Source organism: Bubalus kerabau, chromosome 18, assembly GCF_029407905.1.
Source record: "Bubalus kerabau isolate K-KA32 ecotype Philippines breed swamp buffalo chromosome 18, PCC_UOA_SB_1v2, whole genome shotgun sequence".
Taxonomy (NCBI): domain Eukaryota; kingdom Metazoa; phylum Chordata; class Mammalia; order Artiodactyla; family Bovidae; genus Bubalus; species Bubalus kerabau.
Genome location: NC_073641.1, coordinates 36,916,472 through 36,930,518, shown reverse-complemented (window position 1 = coordinate 36,930,518; position 14,047 = coordinate 36,916,472). Strand labels below are relative to the sequence as shown.

At 40.3% G+C, this 14,047-nt stretch overlaps 1 protein-coding gene across 1 annotated transcript in view; it reads right to left on the bottom strand.

Annotated features, from left to right (window-relative positions):
- The window catches only part of C9 (complement C9), a 47,101-nt gene that overhangs the window by 19,503 nt on the left and 13,551 nt on the right, over positions 1 to 14,047 (bottom strand). Inside the window, exon 6 of the mRNA XM_055555328.1 lies at positions 3,596 to 3,871. Within this exon, the coding sequence (XP_055411303.1) occupies positions 3,596 to 3,871 (276 nt within the window). The remainder of the gene's footprint in view (positions 1 to 3,595; positions 3,872 to 14,047) is intronic.

The window sequence follows — 14,047 nt, the reverse complement described above, 5'->3', positions numbered from 1 at the left end:
ACTTTAGGCACCATATATTTATTAACAGCTTGTGACTCAGCTGGTAAAGAATCTGCCTGCAATGTGGGAGACCTGGATTCAATCCCTGTGTTGGGAAGATCCCCTGGAGAAGGGATAGGCTACCCACTCTAGTATTCTGGCCTGGAGAATTTCATGGACTGTATAGTCCATGGTGGAGAAGGCAATGGCACCCCACTTCAGTACTCTTGCCTGGAAAATCCCATGGACGGAGGGGCCTGGTGGGCTGCAGTCCATGGGGTCACTGGGAATAGGACACGACTGAGTGACTTCACTTTATTTTTTCACTTTCATGCATTGGAGAAGGAAATGCCAACCCACTCCAGTGTTCTTGCCTGGAGAATCCCAGGGACGGGGGAGCCTGGTGGGCTGCCATCTATGGGGTCACACAGAGTCGGACACGACTGAAGTGACTTAGCAGCGGCAGCAGCATAGTCCATGGGGTCTCAAAGAGTCAGACATGACTGAGCGACTTTCATACTTTCTCAGACTTAAAGCTTAATTCCAGACCTCCTTCCCAAACGTCAGACTCATAACATCAACTTACTACTTTATGTCTCCAATGGAATGTCAAATAGACATCTCAAACATAATCTAAAACTTAACTACTGGTCTTCTCCAAACCTGCTCTACCTGAAGTTTTCTCCATCTCAGCTGATAGCAACTCCATTCTTCTGGTTGCTCAGAGCAAAAACTGAGTCATGTTTGACTCTACAACTGTCTTTTTCTGAAATGCCATCATCTCTCACCTAGATTCTTGCAATAGGTTTTAACAAATCTTTTTGCTTTTGCTACTAACTTCCATAATCTTGTCCCAACAATATCCAGAGTAGTCATTTAAAATATATTAAAGTATGTCAATCTTCTATTCAAAACATTCCAATGGTCCCTCACGTCACTCATTGAAAAAAATCAAACTCTTATCATAGGCTGTGAGGCCCTTTATTATCTGATTCAAGGTAACCTCACTAACTTTTTCTCCTTCTGGTTTATTTTTTGGGGCTCCAAAATAACTGCAGAGGGTGACTGCAGCCATGAAATTAAAAGATGCTTACTCCTTGGAAGTAAAGTTATGACCAACCTAGACAGCATATTCAAAAGCAGAGACATTACTTTGCCGACAAAGGTCTGTCTAGTCAAGGCTATGGTTTTTCCTGTGGTCATGTATGGATGTGAGAGTTGGACTGTGAAGAAGGCTGAGCACCGAAGAATTGATGCTTTTGAACTGTGGTGTTGGAGAAGACTCTTGAGAGTCCCTTGGACTGCAAGGAGATCCAACCAGTCCATTCTAAAGGAGATCAGCCCTAGAATTTCTTCGGAAGGAATGATGCTGAAGCTGAAACTCCAGTACTTTGGCCACCTCATGCGAAGAGTTGACTCACTGGAAAAGACTCTGATGCTGGGAGGGATTGGGGGCAGGAGAAGAAGGGGATGACAGGATGAGGTGGCTGGATGGCATCTGACTGACTGACTCAATGGACATGAGTCTGAGTGAACTCCAGGAGTTGATGATGGACAGGGAGGCCTGGCGTGCTGCGATTCATGGGGTCACAAAGAGTCAGACACGACTGAGCGACTGAACTGAACTGAACTGAATTGAACGTGCAAATATGTTCCCATCTTAGGGACTTGTCTTTAATAGATCCTTCTGCCAGTTATATTTGACTATTTCCTCCCTTCAAATCTTTATTCGGATCTTATCTTCTCAGTGAAGCCTATCCTAAACTTCTTATTAATTTTTTATTTTAATTTTTTGTGCCGAGCTGGGTTTTCATCGCAGTAGATGTGCTTCTCTAGTTGTGGTGCACAGGATCAGTAGTTGTAGTGTGCAAACTTAGCTGCCCAGTGGCATGTGGATTTTATTTTCTTGACCAGGTATTGAACCCAAGTTCTTTGCATTAGAAGGCAGATGCTCAATCACTGAACTGCCAGTGGAGTCCCCTAAGTTTCTTTTTAAATACTGCCATCTGCCCAGGACTCCTGATTGCCTTATGCTACTCTACTCTCTCTTCATTTTATTCTATAGCACCTGTCATTTTTTAAATAGTCTATAGCTTGCCTTTTTTGCTGTTATGCTTATTTTTAATCTATCTTCCCTGCTAAACTTTCAGCTGCATGAGAATAAGAATCTTTGTTAGTTTGGTTCACAAATGTATTCTAAGCACCCAGAACAGTACCTGGCCACATAGTAAGTCCACAATTAAATAGTTGTTGAATGACTTCAAGGATTTTCCAACTGCACTCTTTGAGTGAGTGTGCATGTGAATAGAAGCAATGTACTGACTTATAAAAAACAGTTATATTGTTGCTGGGGATTGGGGGCAGATGGCGGGAAGGGATAGTTAGGGAGTTTGGGATGGACACGTATACACTGCTATATTTAAAACGGATAATCAACAAGGACCTAGTGTATAGGACATGCAACTCTGTTCAGTGTTATGTGGCAGGGGAGTTTGGGGGAGAATGGATACATGTATATATATTTGGTTGAGTCCCTTCGCTGTTCACTTGAAACTATCACAACATTGTTAATAGGCTATGCTGCTGCTGCTGCTGCTAAGTCGCTTCAGTCGTGTCCGACTCTGTGCGACCCCATAGACGGCAGCCCACCAGGCTCCCCGGTCCCTGGGATTCTCCAGGCAAGAACACTGGAGTGGGTTGCCATTTCCTTCTCCAATGCATGAAAGTGAAAAGTGAAGGTGAAGTCGCTCAGTCGTGTCCAACTCTTTGTGACCCCATGGACTGTAGCCTATCAGGATCCTCTGTCCATGGGATTTTCCAGGCAAGAGTGCTGGAATGGATTGCCATTTCCTTCTCCAGAGGATCTTCCTGACCCAGGAATTGAACCCGGGTCTCCCGCATTGCAGGCAGATGCTTTACCGTCTGAGCCACCAGGGAAGCCCTCCAAAGATGAAACAAACCACTAAATCTGGATTAAATATTAAAAAACAAACACATTTTCAAAGTCTCAAATGAAATGTATGATTACAAAGTAAGCAGACAATTTCATATGCAATGCATATAATTTCATGGCATTGTTACTTTAGAAATACGCTTTACAGTAAGTAGTCATCATTCTAAGACGTTGCAACGAATTACCAAAAAACTCCTGAGCATGAGTTAATTCTGACGAGAATATAGATTAAATAGTCTGCTACCACAATCTCAGTCAAAAAGAAAGTTCTGAATTCTTCTCTCTTTTTTTGGCTGCACCACAGGCATATGGGATCTTGGCTACCCCTAACTAGGAATCGAACCCGTGCCCATTATAGTGGAAACACAAAGTCTTAACCACTGTATCGCCAGGGGAGTCCCCAAAAGTGTGCTCTGAATTCTTAATATGCTTGTTCTGTTTGTAACCACAAACACTCACATTACAACTGAATTGAAGGGATTTTTTCCAGTTAACTGTCTTCCTCCGGACCCTCTAGCTACCTACACATTTGAAGATTTGTTGAGTATTATTTTTCTTTATCTTATGAGCACTATCTTTTCTAAACAATTAAACTTAAAAAAGCATGCTTGGTTAGTTTTCAAAATATTCCATTATATTTTCTATACTAAAGTTTGATCTTACCTGCTTAGCAGAATATGATGACAACAGTCTGTAAATATCATCTCTGGAATATGCAAATCGAAATGTAGCCTCAGCAGCCAACTTGGAAGAACTTGAGACGCTTCCTTTGTCAGAATGTCCTAAATCTATACATTTATTCTTTTCAATTGCTTCAACAGGTGTATATTTTACAGTTAAACCTGCATTAAAATTTAATTTCTTCTCTTCGATAATAGTTCTGATTATCTGAATGCTTTCTTCATGATTTTCAGTTCTGAAATTCTTGTCAGCTTTGGTCTAAGAGAAAATACACAAAAAACACACCCACAATAAATAGGAAAAGACAAAAATCAGGCAATTTATTTGAAAGAGAGTAGAGCAAAGAAGTTAAGAGTGAAGGCACAAAAGTGAGACTGCCAGTATTTAAATACAGATTCGATAATCTTGAGAACATTACACAATAACCTCTCTGTGCCCAGTCTGATTCCTAGTCTATAAAATAGGGATACTCACCACACCTGGCCCAAAGGTTGTTATGAGAAATCAATGAAATAAAGCATACGAAGGGCTTAGAACATACCAAGCTTTCAAAAGTTAACATATTAATAATTAAAAAGCAAGTTGCATAACAGATCAGATGTACAATATATTCCCATTTGTGTTAAAAAAAGAAAGAAAAGAAATGATAAAGCTAACCCTTCAGAAGCCTTATATACCAGGCACTGTTTTGAGCATTTTACACATGTTAATTAATTTAAGTAGAAGTTTCAAGACTTGAGCCCTGTTCTGCCTCTTAACCTTTTCACTTCACTGCCTAATCGGAAAAAACCCCAAAAAACAAATTTCTATGTGCATAGAAAATTACTGGAAAAATAGACAACCCACAGATTGTTCACCCTTGAGAAGGGGAACTGTGAATAGATAGACCTCTGGAGTAGTGGCAGGCTTGCTTTTTTCTTGCATTATCTTTTATGTTGTTTGGACATTTTGATTTTTTTAACCGTGCTCATTTTTGCACGAAAAAGGCTGAACTAAACAACCTAGTTGTTTAGTTAAAACAGCCTGGTTGTTTAGTTAAAACTAGTTTAGCTAAAACAACCTAGATGTTTAGTTAGCTGTTTAATTAAAACTTTCAATTAAAACACATAAACTTATTTACAAAACAGACTCACAGACATAGAAAACAAACTTATGGCCACCAAAGAGGAAAGGATGGGAGAGGGATAAATTAGGAGCTTGGGTTTAACAGGTAACACACTACTATACGTAAAATAGGTAATCAACAAGATCTTACTGTATAGCACAAGAAACTATATTTACTATCTTGTAATCTATAATAGAAAAGAATTTTAAAAAGAATATATATATCTGAATCAGCTTTCTGTTCACCAGAAATTAACATAACACTGTAATTCGACTATACTTCAATAAAACAGAACTTTCTTTGCCAACTTGGTTACTGTCAGGCATCAGTGGGAGAGCTGTTAATCTCGACAATTAAACTCTGTTTCCAGAGGTCCCCTGAAGCAGGCTGCAACTCTTGTCTGGAAAAAGACACTAATCTCTTTAGTCATTGACACAGAGGGGACTTAGTAGCATACATTGAGTGACTTTTATGCACGGTGAATGGTGAGGTCTGATCGTGTATGTCTCCCCTTAAATTCATATGTTAAAATCCATTAATGCCCAATGGGATGGTGTTATTAATAGAAGGTGGGGCCTGTGGAAGGAGCCTTCATGAAAAGATTAGTGCTTTTATAAAAGTGACTCCACAGAACTCCCTAGTCCCTGGAAACCATGTCAGGATACAGCAAGAAGTCTGTAACCCAGAAGAGGTCCCTCACCTGACCCTGCTAGCACTTTGATCTCAGATGCCCAGCCTCCAGGACTGTGAGCAGTAAATTTCTGTTGTTTCAAAGCTACCTGGTCCCTGGTATTTCATTATAGCAACCCAAGAAGACTAAGACAAGAAACTCAAAGTTATCATCTAATGGGAAAGATTGAAATGTATATAATTTTCTTTAAAGGAAAGTGCTCAATGCAAAGGGGAAGAGTAACCTAACCATGTCACTTCCCTGCTTAAAATCTTTGTCTTCCCTGCCTTTGAGATAAAGTCTTGTTCCAAGTTAGTTTCTCCCTGTCTATACTCCAGCCCGCTGATCTCCTTTCCATTTCCACCGCCTATGTTTCCTCCCATCACAGGGCTCTTTTATGTTGTGTTTACTTTCTGGAAACTTCTGTACTTCCCCTGCCTCCTCCACCTTCCCATTACACACACTCATACACAAATATGTACTATATATCCCTTGGTCTGGTGAATCCCCACTACTATTTCAAGTCTGAGCTTAAACATCACTTCTTTAGGGAGATGTTTCCTCATCCCTCTGACTAACAAATCTGTTTCCTATAAGCTCTCATGGTTCTTCTTACAAAATGAAAAACTCTTCCCTTTTATAACTGCTTATTTAATAGACCTTCAGATGGTAAACTCCTAGAATTCAGGGACCATACCCATCTTACCCACATGCGACTATAGTTTCACCATTTAGTAAATTGCCTGGTGAATAGTGGATGACAAGAAAAAATTTATTAAATTTAATATGCAGCTCCAATATAGCTAACATAACATATGTTTTGAGTGCTTACTCTGTGTCAGTAGTTGCTAAAAGTATTTTACATAAATGTTTAATTTCCTATCTTTTAATTTCTCAAATTATTCCCATTTTACAGATAAGAAGATAAAGGTTAAAAAAATGCATCCAAGATCACACAGCTAGGGAGTGGCCCAGTCAGCAATGAAACCCAGGAAGTCTGATTCCAGGGCAGAATTGTTCATTATTATTTTACACTGCCAAAGAGGGCTTGACAAATTCTCTGTGGTAAATGAAGAAAAGATTCATGGAAAAGATTTTCTTGAACATTTGGCCTTGAAATATTAATACATATATATATTATGCAATAATATTATGTTATATTAAACTGAATCACTTTACTGTACACCAGAAACTAACTCAGCATGGTTAATCAACTATACTTCAATTAACAAAAAGAGAAATGAATACATTTCTATTGCCTTGAAATCTAAGGCTGGAAGCAATTGAAGACAATTCCACTCAGTTTTCCATGCTGAGAAGTGCCAAAGCTGAACAAAATGGCACCAGAAAACTCTCTCCCTAACTCTTCTAGAAGGTAAGGTCTTCCTAGTTCATTGTCTTCTAATTGGGTGTAGGATTAGAGTGGCATAATTTGTAGGCTCTTGTGCTTACATCTGAATTGGCTAGAAAGGGACCAGCCCTGTGATAAGGATCAACTTAGCAGTGTGAAGGACTGCTTGCTGGTATAAAGGAATATTAGTCAGGGTGTCAATTAGAATGCTGTTGAATGGTCCTGTTTCACTATGCTAGGATGGTAGTAGTGAGTAAAGCCTGAAATAGTGAGGGTTGGGTCACCCCCAGAAAGCCTAGAGACAAGAGCTAGATTGAAAAGCCCCAAATCCATCCATTCAAAAATAAGTCTGAGCCCAATGATAGGCATTCAGAGATGGACCAATAAGTGGGATCATTCTGAAGAGGACAAAAGCCTTTGAAGAGAGGTCAAGAGGCAAGATTACAGAAAGTAGGAAGACACAAAGATGGAAGTAAGTTTCTTTATGAGCATCAAATAAACAGATGTTGGAGAAGCTGAAATCAGAGAGGAGGCAAGTGTGGCTGTGTCTTCCAGAAGGTCTTTGTAGGGGTTAGAGAAATCTATCCTGTCTAAAAACTTATCAACTGATGCTTCCTGAATAGAAATAAACATTACTTCTGGCCCTGGGAATGGAAGAGATAGAACACCTCAGAAAACACTCCATAGTTCAAACTGAGGAGGTTTGGAGAAAGAGTAGAAATAAAAACTAAAGAGAAAAGATTATTAAAAGTTTCACTAAAAGTTTGTATGTACAAATAAAGAATAAAACCATACATGACTTACTATTATTATTAAGGGCATCTCTCACTAATCGACAAAAGGAACCTGGAAAGACCAGATTGCCTGAAACCTCATGAGTCATCCTCAACTAAGGTACCCAGCCAAACCACACCCCCTTTTAACTGTTAAATTTCAGGATAATTTGAAAGGTAACAGTAGATAATGAATATAGTTCTCTATTATCTTCAAAAGATCATCTTCTCTGCCTTCAGTTCAGTTCAGTCGCTCAGTCGTGTCTGACTCTTTGCGCCCCATGAACCACAGAACGCCAGGCCTCCCTGTCCATCACCAACTCCCGGAGTTCACTCAAACCCATGTCCATCGAGTCAGTGATGCCATCCAACCATCTCATCCTCTGTCGTCCCCTTCTCCTCCTGCCCTCAATCTTTCCCTGCATCAGGATCTTTTCAAATAAGTTAGCTCTTTGCATCAGGTGGCCAAAGCATTGGAATTTCAGCTTCACCAGTCCTTCCGATAAACATCCAAGACTGATCTCCTTTGGGATGGACTGGTTGGATCTCCTTGCAGTCCAAGGGACTCTCAAGAGTCTTCTCCAACACCACAGTTCAAAAGCATCAATTCTTTGGCGCTCAGCTTTCTTTATAGTCCAACTCTCACATCCATACATGACTGCTGGAAAAACCATAGCCTTGACTAGACGGACCTTTGTTGGCAAAGTAATGTCTCTGCTTTTTAATATGCTGTTTAGATTGGTCATAACTTTCCTTCCAAGGAGTAAGCGTCTCTTAATTTCATTGCTGCAATCGCCATCTGCAGTGATTTTGGAGCCCCCCAAAATAAAGTTAGCCACTGTTTCCACTGTTTCCCCATGTATTTCCCATGAAGTGATGGGACCAGATGCCATGATCTTAGTTTTCTGAATGTTGAATTTTAAGCCAACTTTTTCACTCTCTTCTTTCACTTTCATCAAGAGGCTCTTTAGTAATTCCTTTCTGCCATAAGGGTGGTGTCATCCGCATATCTGAGGTTATTGATATTTCTCCTGGCAATCTTGATTCCAGCTTGTGCTTCTTCCAGCCCAGCGTTTCTCATGATGTACTCTGCATAGAAGTTAAATAAGCAGGGTGACAATATACAGCCTTGACGTACTCCTTTTCCTATTTGAAACCAGTCTGCTGGTCCATGTCCAGTTCTAACTGTTGTTTCCTGACCTGCATATAGGTTTCTCAAGAGGCAGGTCAGGTGGTCTGGTATTCCCATCTCTTTCAGAATTTTCCACAGTTTGCCGTGATCCACACAGTCAAAGGCTTTGGCATAGACAATAAAGCAGAAATAGATGTTTTTCTGGAACTCTCTTGATTTTTCCATGATCCAGCGGATGTTGGCAATTTGATCTCTGGTTCCTCTGCCTTTTCTAAAACCAGCTTGAACATCTGGAAGTTCATGGTCCATGTATTGCTGAAGCCTGGCTTGGAGAATTTTGAGCATTACTTTACTAGTGTGTGAGGTGAGTGCAATTGTGCAGTAGTTTGAGCATTCTTTGGCATTGCCTTTCTTTGGGATTGGAATGAAAACTGACCTTTTCCAGTCCTGTGGCCACTGCTGAGTTTTCCAAATTTGCTGGCATAGTGAGTGCAGCACTTTCACACCGTCATCTTTCAGGATTTGAAATAGCTCAACTGGAATTCCATCACCTCCACTAGCTTTGTTCGTAGTGATGCTTTCTAAGGCCCACTTGACTTCACATTCCAGGATGTCTGGCTCTAGGTGAGTGATCACACCATCGTGATTACCTGGGTCATGAAGATATTTTTTGTACAGTTCTTCTGTGTATTCTTGCTACCTCTTCTTAATATCTTCTGCTTCTGTTAGGTCCATACCATTTCTGTCCTTTATTGAGCCCATCTTTGCATGAAATCTTCCCTTGGTATCTCTAATTTTCTTGAAGACATCTCTAGTCTTTCCCATTCTGTTGTTTTCCTCTATTTGTTTGCATTGATTGCTGAGGAAGGCTTTCTTATCTTTCCTTGCTATTCTTTGGAACTCTGCATTCAAATGGGTATATCTTTCCTTTTCTCCTTTGCATTTCACTTCCCTTTTTTTCACAGCTATTTGTAAGGCCTCCTCAGACAGCCATTTTGCTTTTTTGCATTTCTTTTTCTTGGGGATTGTCTTGATTCCTGTCTCCTGTACAATGTCACGAACTTCCATCCATAGTTCATCAGGCACTCTGTCTATCAGATCTAGTCCCTTAAATCTATTTCTCACTTCCACTGTATAGTCATAAGGTCTTCTCTGCCTAGGTCTTCAATATTGGTATGTTCTAGGATTCCATTCTCTCTATTCTTTCCTCTCTCATTATACACCTCCTGGATTGGCCTTAAGGACTCTTAAGGCTTCAGTGATGCTCTGGTATATGCTGATGGTACCTAAATTTCTGTCTCCAGTTCAAACTCCACCCTCACATTAACATATTTTATATAATCTATTTTGGGCAAGATAACTCTACCCAGAAGTCAATCGTTATCTTCTTGGAATTGACTCTTCTTTGGGAAGATTCCCCATCTCCCCTTCCAACACACACACACATATATCTCAGATCTTCTCTGATGGCCTACCATCCACTGGAGGTCTCCTTTGACTTTCTGTCTCCATATTTTTCATCTATGGTGAGTTTACTTTGTGCTGGACCCTGTTCTAAGCACTTTGCATTTATTAACACATTTAACCTTTTCCAAATTTCTATGAAGTATGTATTATTATTACCCCACTTTATGATAAGAAACTGAGATTCAGGAAAGATAATTAAGTTTCCTGGAGTCATGTGGATGGTAAGTGAAGGAATTTATCAGAATTCAAACCCAAGGAGTCTTATTCAGAACTGAGCACTTGACCTTAAGCTCTACTGTCTCCAATTCATTACTGAATTGTTAGTTCTTAAGACTGAGCTGCATCTCATATCTCCTTCTCTGCCTCTAGTATTACAGATGCAGTTCAGTTTTTCATCATCTCCTTGGACCATAAAATAGCCTTCTTCAGTTATTATCTCTGTTGTTGTCTCCTCAAAATTTGTCTCCACAAACCACAAAGATTTGAAATGGAACTCTGACCATGTGATGCTCCTCAGTGGTTCCTTTATCATCCTCAGGATTATGCCCAAGTTACTTAGTATGGCATATGAGTATCTTCATAATTTGACTCCTACTTATGACTCCAAATTTGAATCCATAATAAGTTCATTGTAGACTATAATTTCTTTCAAGATAGAAGCTTCTATAGGCATAGTCTTACTTGCTTCCCAAGAATATCAATACATAACAAATAAACTAGCATGTAAGTATATAATAAATTTTATTTGTTCACTGCCAAGTTTTCTAAATGGGTTCAAACTGCCTGTAGAGAGAGTAGTTGGAATGTTTATTAAGCCTGTTTTCATTTCCTGTCAACTTTGATGGCAATTCCAATTATATGTTCACTTGAATATGGGTTATTCCCTCCATTAAAAAAAAGCATTTGCTTTCTAAAGCAAGAGTGTCAGTATTCTGCATGCATTTATTTACTAATTCAGTAATCATTTATTTCCCTGGAGGAGGAAATGCAACCCACTAAACTATTCTTATCTGGAAAATCTCATGTTCAGAGGAGCCTGGTGGGCTATAGTCCATGGGGTTGCAAAGAGTCCGACATGACTGAATGACTGAACACACAATTATTTATTTAGCATGATATATGATATATGATGTTAGTTTCTCAGGATTCCATGGTAAATAAAATGACTAGAAACTCAACTAAAGGTAGATAGGATACAGCAAAATCAACACCTGAACAGAAAGAAAAAGCAAAGGCTATTGCATAATTTGCAGAAGAGGCATCTATTCAAAACAAAAGATTCAGAGGAGAAAGCTGAGAGTGGTGTGGCCATTAAAAGCCAGATGAAGAATGACCTTTTCCTCCCTGCCAAGGACATTGATTATTATCTGGAAGGCTATAGGGAGACAATACCAAATGTAAGCAACAGAGTGATAAGGTCAGATTTATCATATATCTTTATACTGAAGTGAGTGGAATGAATTGAAACTGAGCAAAACTAGGGGTCTCAGACTTATGGGAGGACTGATAGTAGCCCAGATGGAAATGATGAGAGCCCAAGGCAGTGGGCAAGGCAGTGGGAATGGAGAAGAAGAAACAGAGATAACAGACTTTACAAAATAATGGAACTTGCAGACTGATTGGATGTTGTGGGCTTTGAGGGAGATGCACCTGTAGAGGTCTTTAGGAAGATTTCCAGACTTCTGAGTTTAATGATTAGGAAGATATTGTTTCATTTCCCAAGTAGAGAATTCAAGAGCAAGAAACAGAGTATTAGGAATAAGATGGGATATAAGGTTTGGATATGTGAACTGTGTGATGTTTGCAGTCAACTAGCTACCCAGACCAACCTGAAAGTGAAAGTCAAAGTCGCTCAGTCCTGTCTTTGTGACCCCATGTCCATGGAATTCTCCAGGCCAGAATACTGGAGTGGGTAGCCTTTCCCTTTTCCAGGGGATCTTCACAACCCAGGGATCGAACCCAGGTCTCCCACATTGTAGGCAGATTCTTTACCAGCTGAGCCACAACACAGACCAACCTAGACAGCATATTCAAAAGCAGAGACATTACTTTGCCCACAAAGGTCTAGTCAAGGCTATGGTTTTTCCAGTAGTCATGTATGGATGTGAGAGTTGGACCATAAAGAAAGCTGAGTGCTGAAGAATTGAGGCTTTTGAACTGTGGTGTTGGAGAAGACTCTTGAGAGTCCCTTGGACTGCAAGGAGATCAAACCAGTCAATCCTAAAGGAAATCAGTCCTGAATATTCATTGAAAGGGCTGATGCTGAAGTTGAAACTCTAATACTTTGGCCACCTGGTGTGGAGAACTAACTCTTTGGAAAAGACCCTGATGTTGGGAAAGATTGAAGGCAGGAGGAGAAGGGGATGACAGAGGATGAGATGGTTGGATGGCATCACTGACTCGATGGACATGAGTTTGAGTAAGCTCCAGGAGTTGGTGATGGACAGGGAAGCTTGGCGTGCTGCAGTCCATGGGGTCACAGAGTCGGACATGACTGAGCAACTGAACTGAGTTACACAGATACCTAGTTCAGAGGGAGACCTGGGCTGTAAATGCAGTATTTGTAAGCCATCAGGATGGAGGGGAAATCTAAACCCACAGGAGAGAATGAAATCGCTGTAGAGAGAGACTGTGAAATAAGATAGCAACTCTGGTAGCAGCAATATTTAAGGGCTGTTTCAAGTAAAGGGAACTCAATGAAGTTTAAGATGAACTTTGGTGAAAACAGTTTGGGTAACAAGATAACAGAGGTTTGGTGTTATGGGCTGAACTGTGATCCCCCAAAATCCACATGCTGAAATTCCTGATTTCAATTACCCCAAAATGTGATGGCATTTTGAGACAGAATCTTCAAAAAGGTTATTAAGTTAAAATGAGGTCGTTAGGTGGGCTGTAATCCAGTATGACCGGTGACCTTATAAGAAGGGGAGATTAGAATCAGTCCAGCATGGAGGGAAGACCACGTGGAGATACAGGAGATAGCTCCCTACTGTCAAGGAGAGGGACCTAAGGGGAAACCAACCCTATTGACATCTTGATCTTAGACTTTCAGCCTCCAGAACTGTGAGAAAATAAATGTTTGCTGTTTAAACCATCCAACTTGTACTTTGTGATGGTAGCCCTAGGAAACAAATCCAGTTGAGGAATTCATGGGAAGTACAAAAATTGAGATAGCAAATGTAGATGAGAAGAGTATGTAGAGATGAGGGCATCCTTTCTGTGTTTTTGTTTTTTAAATGGGACTCTTAAAGATATTTGCGTATTAAGGACTGGGTGGAAAATGAGGGAGACAGAGGTTGAACTGAGCATCAAATAAGTTTGTACATAAGTACAACTTTGAAGGAAAAAAAAAACAAACCTGAGAAGATTCTTATCTGTGGCTTGGATCTTCTCTGTCCAGTTGGAGCTCCTACCATCTAATAAGGTAGGCAGAATAATAAGGTAAAGAGCTGGAGGAGGTTGTCTAGCATTTTAAACTACCCTGTGGAGAGTGGGGAGGTGTGTGGACCTGTTGAGAAGGGTGGAAGACCTGGGTGTGGTTATAACGCTACCCATTCCTGAATTATTAGCATGATTTTCTCTATGGTGCCCAGCAAGGTAAGTTTACGTAGAAAAATAACAGGGTTCATCCAAAGATGGAGCTTTTCTTGAAGGACTAGAAAGCAAAGACAATGATAATACTATCAAGAGTGGTCAAAAATGGATATAGATTGATTAGAGGGAAAAAACTGGACATAGGAGGAGCAAAACAGACTGGAAGGAAAATAGATGACCCCAAACTGGGTCTGCTGCTGCCACTGCTAAGTCACTTCAGTCGTGTCCAACTCTGTGCAACCCCATAGATGGCAGCTCACCAGGCTCCCCCATCCCTGGGATTCTCCAGGCAAGAACACTGGAGTGGGTTGCCATTTCCTTCTCCAATGCATGAAAGTGAAA